Genomic DNA, 9191 nt, shown 5'->3' on the forward strand with positions numbered 1-9191 from the left:
GCGGCAACCAGGCCACCTTCTTCCATCTTCAAATGAAAGAGTTTCTTCATGAGAAATATCTTATTGTTTGCCGTACGTTTCTCATACATATCAGAGAGAACTTTCATGAGCCCTTCTGTGGTCTTCTCCTTCGCAACGTTGTGAGCAACGTTTTTCGACTGTGTTAACCTTATAACACCCAGAACTTGTCTGTCAAGGAGCTCCCACTCATCCTGATCCATCTTCTCAGGCTTCTTGCTCAGCGGTTGATGAAGCTTCTTTCCGTACAGATAATCTTCAATTTGCATTCTCCAAAATGCATAATCTGTACCGTCAAATTTCCCGATACTGTGCGCCGAACCGTCTTCGCCTTCCATCGTTTCTGGAACCACCGTGTATTAGAACACCTACGTCGACAAACGGATGTTACCGACAAAAAAATCACTATTCACGAATTACTGTTCACGTGAATAGTAACTCCGCAAAAAATTTGACCGATCACCGTAACTCAAGCTCTGATACCAGTTGTTAGGAAATATGCGGTCAAATTTTGCGGTAAACCGAAATTTATGGGAGCGGGAAAGAAGCACACACAAAATTGTTAACGGAGTTCGGCCAATGTTGCCTACGTCTCCGGACCTGCTACAGATCTTTTATTATCAACCAGAGAAATTTTACAAGCTCACAACTCACACCTCGATCACAAATACACTCAGAAATTACTCGTAATTTCTTAAAGAAGTTTTTTTGTGAGAAAAAAAACTTCTTCTTCTTCTCTTCTTTCTCTTCTCTTCTCTCGTTCTCGTTCTCGTTCTCTTTCTGTTTTCTTGTTTTGGGATGCATTTCTTCTTCTCCTTAGCTCTCTTTTTATAAGCATGAAGAAGGTGTTTGGTGAACTCACAATCTTTGACAAAACCAACGTCAACAATTTCAGCTCACCGTCCATGTCGTAACCGTCCATGCCGACCAACACGTAAAACATGTTTTTTTGACTTACACAACACGTCTCGGTTGCGGTGCTTCGTAAGAACTTTATGGTAAGACTCAATCACAGGTTCATAGTCTCTCGAGACTTTTTCCATCTTCCCCAGAACTGTTCACTCCCTAGTCAAAGCTTTAGCTGCCAACTTGTAACCTGAACTAAACTTTCTACCTCGTTCAACAGCCTTATCACAATCCTTGATGCCCTCATCATACTGAATCAAGCACATTTACATTTAGACTTAACCTCGTGCCAAGCAAATCACTGTAGACTAATACAAATGAAACTATACTTCACTCATCCTACTGATTCAAACATGATCATATTAACACTCAACCATGTACCAAACAAATCAATATAGACTAATATACATAAAAACTATATATTGATTCACGCATAATACTGAATCAAACATGAACACATTTAGACTCAACCACGTACCAAGTAAATCACATAAAAACTGTAGACTAATATAGAGAAAACTATACACATATACATAAATATTATACCTTTGCCATCTCCAGATGAACAGCAGCACGATTTGTGATAAAGAGATTTATTCATCATCAGTTTCCATGGCTGAGTAATTCCTGATATTGTTTTGACGTCCTTGTATGTAGAATTCCCCATTCTTGTTTAAAGCTTTACCTTTTCTTCTCCAAAGTTCGGCCCAGGTTCATGCTCCGGGTCTTATTTCTTCTCTACTCCATGCTCCTTCCTTGGCGGCACAACCATCTTATCCTCCTGATCCGCCGCTGCTTCACCCGCCTGAGTCCTAAAATGAACATTCAACAAATCTCTAAGAGGTTGCATCACCATCTACCAATTGTTAACGAAATCAGGCTGCGTAAAAAAAAAAACCTCTAGCTGAATATTCAGCCGTTAGTTTCTCCGACATCTCTAGCCATTGGAACCATCCCCAAACGGATTCAAGATGGTGTGTGGACTCGACGCAAAGCCTTGAGCATCTGCCAAACATAATTATAAAGCTACGTTGTTTGGATCGATATCAAGCCCCTTCGTATAAACGTCGATGACATCCTCGCGCTGATTCAATCCTAAGTGAGCAGCTCTCTGTAACCTGAGAATCAATGCTTAGGTTCATCGGTTTGACAAACCAATAATATGATCGGACTATCAAAATTGTTAAATACGTACAAAACTAATAAATCACGGTGGTTTCTCACCGTAGTTACCTGCTCGTCAAGGAGGAACATGTCGACACCAAGAATATGAGCAGACGGACCTCAGCGGTGAACTGGGTCCAGCTTTCGAATTGGCGAGAAGAAGAGCAAATGAATTTGCCATTGATGGATTTGATGCTTGAAAGAGAGAAGTCTTTGGATTTCGTTTCGGTGGGAATGTTCATTCTAAGCAACAATACATTAATAAGTGAGTCTTCGGTTACATTGGAGGATGCTATGGTCGATTTAATTCGAGAGAGTGGGATGAGTGATTTATAAGACGTAAATGAATGGATTAATGTATTCAGGTGACGATAACTCAGGCCGTTACAGAGACACTGCCGGAGGTGGTGAGATGTGAAGAGTCACGGCCACACTCTTCTGATCGTGAAAAAAAAAAAAAAAAACTCTGATGACATCTGGGCTTTGATAGACAAAACATAAAAAGCCCAAAGAAGAAATCAGATTAAAAAAAACGAAGCCCACATTTCTAAGGTCTTGCTGATGTGTCAAAAACGACTCTCCTGATTGGATGATTTTAATGTCCTACGTGGACATGCTCTCTGATCAGTATATGCTCCTTTTAGTATTGTACTAGGAGTTAATCCGCACTACGTGCGGAGCTATTTTGATTTTCAAATGTTAACTATATAGTTTTTTTTACATTGTATTACGAAGAACAACAAAATTCTGAATTGTATGTTTGTGTGAATATATATTTCCTTAGGAAAAAACTGAAAACTATACATTTTTCAGATAAATGTTTAATATAGTTTTTCATTTCTTATATCGTATATTTACTTATTATTTAGTTTTTCTTATATTGTAGGACATCTCTCTCAAATTGTATTTTAAGTTTTTGTCACAAAAATAACATTGAATAAGTAAAATGACCAAAATAGCCACTTTTTATTTTGAAAATTTTAATTTTAATTTTTTTTTTTAATTTGAAATCATATCCTCAAAACCCCACCCTTAACTCTAAACCCTAAATCTAGATTAGTTAACCCTACGGTATAAAAGTATTTTTACTCTTTAATAAAACTTCTTTAGGTCATTTTTCTTATTAAGGCTATTTTGGGACAAAAACTTAAACTGACCATCTTAAGGAATTTCCCTGTATTGTATATTTATTTATTCTATTTTTTTTTGCTTTTATATTAAATGGTAAAATTACAATAGATATTTAATGTAATATTTCTATGTCTTATATTGTATATTTGCTTATTATTTATTTAACTATAAATTTTCCATTTAACTATACATTTTTGAGATAGATGTATAATTTTTTTTATATTGTATATTTACTTACTATTTATCTTTTATTATTTTGTATATTTACTTTTTCTAAATTTCTTCCTTTTATATCAATGATAATATTATGATATATATTTAATGTAATATTTTCATTTTTTATATACTATATTTACTAATTATTTATTTTTTCTTATATTTTTACTTATTATAATATGTAACATTTCTATCTCTTATATTGCATATTTACTTACTATTCATTTCTTCATATATTGGATATATATTTACTTATAAAAGTATTTGTAAATAATAAAAATGTAAAAAAATACATTTTCACATAGATGTTTGATGTTAGTTTTTATTTCTTATATTGTATATTTACTTATTATTTATTTTTTCTTATATTGTATATTTACTTTTTTTTATTCTAATGTTATGATGTTTAATGTAATATTTTTATTTATTATACTTAATTACTGTTATCAAAATAAATATACTTAATTATTATTTATTTTACTATACATTTTTCAGATTGATTTTTAATTTAGTTTTTTTAGTTATAATATTGTATATTTACTTATTGTGTATTTTTCTTATATTGTATATTTATTAATTCTAATATTACGATAGATGTTTAATATAATATTTCTATTTGTTAAATTGTATATTTACTTATTATTCATTTTACTAAACATTTTTTTTCAGAGAGATGTTTAATTTAGTTTTTTAATTTCTTAATTGTATTTTACCTATTGTTTATTTTCTTATATTGTATATTTATTTATTTTAATTTTCTTCCTTTTATATCAAATAATAGTATTATGATAGAGGTTTAATGTGATATTTATATTTCTACTTATTGCTTATTTTTGTTATATTGTATATTTACTTATTCTAGTTTTTTTATCAAATGGTAATATTAAGATATATTTTTAATATAATATTTATATTTATTATATTATATAATTACTTATTGTTTCTATTTCTTATATTGTATATTTATTATTTTGACATTTTTCCTTATTATAACAAAGAGTGTTATTTTAAAATGTTGATGCAATTTATACATACTTTCAATTTAGTATTAATTACAAACTACATTAATTTTATAAATTATTTCATTTATCTCATATATTTTTTGTATTTCTTATATTATATATTTACTTATTATTTTTTTATGTTTTATATTATATTTACTTATTGTAATGTAATATTTTTATATTGTATATTTACTTATTATTTATTTAAGTATACATTTTTCAGATATATGTTTAATTTAGTTTTTCCATTTTTTATATTGTATATTTACTTAATGTTTATCTTTTCTTATTTTGTATATTTATTTATTCTAAATTTCTTGCTTTTATATCAATGATAATATTACGATATATATCTAATGTAATATTTTTATTTCTTATATACTATATTTACTTATTATTTATTTTTTTATATTTTATATTTATTTATTCTAATATTACGATAAATATTTAATATTATATTTCTATTTCTTATATTGTGTATTTAGTTATTATTTATTCTAGTATACATTTTTCATATATATGTTTAATTTGGTTTTTTATTTCTTAATTATATATTTACTTATAATTTATTTTTTCCTTATATTTTATATTTAATTATTAGTTTAATGCAATGTTTCTGTTTATTTATTTACATATTATTTATTTTCCCTTATATTAAAAATTTACTTATTATTTATTTTCTATTTTTTTAAATAATAATGCCACGTGTCATTTTTCGGGAGAATTTTTTTCGCTGATGTGGACGTTTTTTAATTGTATATTTACTTATAATTTATTTTCCTTATATTGTATATTTGCTTATTAGTTTAATGCAATATTTTTGTTTATTTATTTACATATTATTTATTTTTCCTTATATTACAAATTTATTTATTATTTATTTTCTATTTTTTTAAATAATAATGCCACGTGTCATTTTTCGGGAGAATTTTTTTCGCTGATGTGGACGTTTTTTAATTGTATATTTACTTATAATTTATTTTCCTTATATTGTATATTTGCTTATTAGTTTAATGCAATATTTTTGTTTATTTATTTACATATTATTTATTTTTCCTTATATTACAAATTTATTTATTATTTATTTTCTATTTTTTGAATAATAATGCCACGTGTCATTTTTTGGGAGAATTTTTTTCGTTGATGTGGACGCTCTATGGAGCATCAAAAGTTAAGTATAGATATATGATTGATTTGGTTTTACGTTAACCGGATATGTCTGGTATAAAAAAAGTAGATTGGTAAACCGAACCACAAAACATTGAAATGCAACCGAATCAAGAACTCATCCGAACCATAGCCAACCGCTACGCCGCGAACCTCACCCTCTGCTTCCCTCTCCGACGAACGTCTCTCCAACTCGCACGTGCCATCCACGCCAACTTCATCACCTTCGGATTCCAGCCACGCGCCCACATCCTCAACCGTCTGATCGATGTCTACTGCAAATCTTCTGAGCTCCGTTACGCGCGCCACCTGTTCGACGAAATCCCCGAACCGGATAAAATCGCCAGAACCACCATGGTCTCCGGCTACTGCGACTCCGGTGACATCTCCCTCGCTCGCTCCGTCTTCGAGGAGACTCCATTGTCTATGCGAGATACTATAATGTACAACGCGATGATCACCGGCTTCGCGCACAGCCACGACGGGTGCTCCGCCGTGAACATGTTTCGCGAGATGAGGCGCGAAGGGTTCAGACCGGATAACTTCACTTTCGCGAGTGTTCTTGCTGGTTTGGCGCATGTTGTCGAAGAGGAGAAAGAGTGTGTGCAGTTTCATGCCGCAGCTATAAAGTCCGGAGCTGGGAGTATCACTTCTGTTATGAACGCTCTGGTCTCTTTGTATTCAAAGTGTGATCTTTTAAACTCGGCGAGGAGAGTGTTTGATGAGATCACTGAGAAAGATGAGAGGTCGTGGACGAGTATGATGACTGGTTATGTAAAGAAGGGTTTTTTCGATTCAGGACTAGAGTTGCTTGAACACATGGACGAGGGGATGAAGCTGGTTGCTTATAACGCTTTGATCTCTGGTTATGTTCATAGAGGGTTGCATCAAGAGGCGTTGGAGATGGTTAGAAGGATGGTTTCAAACGGAATTGAGCTTGATGCGTTTACTTATCCTAGCGTGATAAGGGCGTGTGCCACTTCCGGATTGCTTCAGGTGGGGAAGCAAGTCCATGCCTATGCGTTGAGAAGGGGGGATTTCTCGTTTCATCTCGACAACTCTTTGGTTTCGTTGTACTATAAATGTAATAAGTTTGTCGAGGCGAGGGCCATTTTCGATCAAATGCCGGCGAAAGACTTGGTTTCTTGGAACGCTTTGTTATCGGGTTACGTTAGCTCTGGACACATAGGCGAGGCGAAGATGCTTTTCAAGGAGATGGAAGAGAAGAACATCTTGACGTGGATGATAATGATCTCGGGGTTAGCGGACAATGGGTTTGGAGAAGAAGGTTTGAGGCTGTTCTCTTGTATGAGGAAAGAAGGTTTCGAGCCTTGCGATTTCGCCTTCTCGGGGGTGATCAAGTCGTGCGCTGTTCTTGGAGCTTATTGCAACGGGCAGCAGTTCCACGCTCAGCTGGTTAAGATTGGGTTTGACTCGAGCCTCTCTGCTGCAAACGCGCTTATTACAATGTACGCGAAATGCGGGGTTGTGGAGGAAGCTCGGCGGGTGTTTATAACTATGCCGTGTCAGGACTCGGTTTCTTGGAATGCCTTGATTGCTGCACTGGGACAGCATGGACACGGTGCTGAAGCGGTGGGTGTGTATGAGGAGATGTTGAAGGAAGGGATAAAGCCTGATAGGATTACGTTTCTTACGGTTTTGACAGCGTGTAGCCACGCTGGTTTAGTAGACAAGGGACGTGAATATTTTGATTCGATGGAGACTGTTTACTGTATACCTCCAGGTGCAGATCATTACTCGAGGCTGATAGATTTGCTATGTCGGTCTGGGAGATTCTCCGAAGCGGAGAGTGTAATCAAATCGTTACCTTTTGAGCCTACTGCACAGATATGGGAAGCTCTTCTCTCGGGTTGTAGAGTCTATGGAAACATGGAGCTAGGGATCATAGCTGCGGAGAAACTCTTTGAACTCATACCGGAACATGACGGGACCTACATGCTCTTATCGAACATGTACGCAGCTACTGGCAAATGGGAGGAAGCGGCGAGGGTGCGTAAACTAATGCGGGATCGAGGAGTTAAAAAGGAACTGGCTTGTAGCTGGATTGAGGTGGAGACGCAGGTGCATAAATTTCTGGTGGATGATACCTCACATCCAGAGGCAGAAGCTGTTTACAATTATCTTAAAGAGCTGGGGAAAGAGATGAGGAGATTCGGGTACGTACCGGACACGAACTTTGTGTTGCACGACGTGGAGTCTGATGGTCACAAGCAAGATATGTTGATTACTCACAGCGAGAAGATTGCGGTTGCGTTTGGGTTGATGAAACTTCCTCCGGGACGAGCGATTAGGGTGTTCAAGAACTTGAGGACTTGTGGTGATTGTCATAACTTCTTTGTGTACTTGTCGCGTGTGGTGCAGCGTGACATTGTCTTGAGAGACAGAAAGAGGTTTCATCATTTCCGGAACGGTGAGTGCTCTTGCGGTAACTTCTGGTAGGCAAGGGCTTGCTTTTGTTACCAATTTATTTAGACTTCATTCTTACATTTTTGTTCATCGTTATAAATTCTTACATCTGAAGAAAATTGGGAAGAATCTGTTGCCCTACGCCTCTAAATTCTATCTTTGTTGTTCAAAGAACACGTTTCCAGCTGGGACAGTTTTGTCTTTTTGGACATTCGGACTAGGTGGTCTATTAACACATCATAAGAGCATATAGCTCGACTGTGTCGTTGTTTCTCTATTCATATCAAACTTCTGATTTTTCATTTTTTTTTTTCATGGATAGCTTCCACTTGCATGTAAAGATCACGAAAGACTATCTTAATTTATCCCAAAATAACTTGTTGAGATTCAACGATTAGCTTCTTCTTTTTCTTCAAGTAAGTCTTCATACGTGAGGTAATGAAACAAAATGGCTGATCAGTTTGTTTGCATTTCTTTCTCCTGATCTTTTTTATACTAAAGCACAAGTCACATTGCTAATCATCTTTTTATACTAAAGCACAAGTCACATTGCTAATCAAATTTTGACAAATGGAAAACACTTTAAAAAAAATTGATTGAAAATAATTCTTTTTCATCCCTAATTTTTAGCAATTATATCTTGATATTTCATTCACATTCAGAAAATTTCATTTCCACGATTTCAAACTGTTTTCCTCTTGTTTTATAACCCTCTGTTTTTTTTTCTTTCCAAAGTTCCTTTTATATTTCATCGTTGCCATACAGACAACCAACACAACAAACCGAGTAATGCCCTGTGGAAACAACAGAAACAGAGCGTATAACCCCAAAAACAGAGGAGACTCCACCCTCTCTTTACAACCTTCGTACTCAACCCTCTGTTATCTCCCTTTTTTTCTATATTCCCCAACAAAAAAAAGATCTTATAATCTCTTTTAAATTTTCAATTTTGACATGTGTTTCTTTCGGGCCGGCTCAAAAATTTGTTGGGCCCTATGCTATCTTTTTCTAAATTAGTGAATATAAATTTGAAACTTAAACCCATGTAAAACCTAAAAATTTAGGGCCTAAAATAAAAAATGTTGACTAAAAATGTAAAGACTAAAAATTTAGGACTCTAGAGAATAAGTAAATATTGGCCAAAATGTAAAGACTAAA

At 34.1% G+C, this 9191-nt stretch overlaps 1 protein-coding gene and 1 long non-coding RNA gene across 2 annotated transcripts; one reads left to right on the top strand and one right to left on the bottom strand.

Annotated features, from left to right (window-relative positions):
• Window positions 1-943: 943 nt before the first annotated feature.
• Window positions 944-2556, bottom strand: LOC106332219. Its single transcript, XR_001268021.1, has 4 exons — window positions 2158-2556; window positions 1823-2042; window positions 1471-1736; window positions 944-1175 (listed from the first exon to the last, which is right to left on the bottom strand). It is a non-coding gene; the product is annotated as an uncharacterized LOC106332219 (long non-coding RNA).
• Window positions 2557-5690: 3134 nt separating this feature from the next.
• On the top strand, window positions 5691-8393 carry LOC106329090 (pentatricopeptide repeat-containing protein At1g25360). Its single transcript, XM_013767680.1, has one exon. The coding sequence runs from the start codon at window positions 5706-5708 to the stop codon at window positions 8064-8066; it is 2361 nt and encodes a 786-aa protein (XP_013623134.1). The 5' UTR covers window positions 5691-5705; the 3' UTR covers window positions 8067-8393.
• Window positions 8394-9191: the final 798 nt, after the last annotated feature.

The sequence above is a fragment of the Brassica oleracea genome, chromosome C3 (assembly GCF_000695525.1).
Source record: "Brassica oleracea var. oleracea cultivar TO1000 chromosome C3, BOL, whole genome shotgun sequence".
Classification (NCBI taxonomy): Eukaryota; Viridiplantae; Streptophyta; class Magnoliopsida; order Brassicales; family Brassicaceae; genus Brassica; species Brassica oleracea.

Coding starts and splice junctions, on each gene's coding strand:
- LOC106329090 (XM_013767680.1), top strand. CDS start 5,706: ATGCAACCGAATCAAGAACTCATCCGAACCATAGCCAACCGCTACGCC.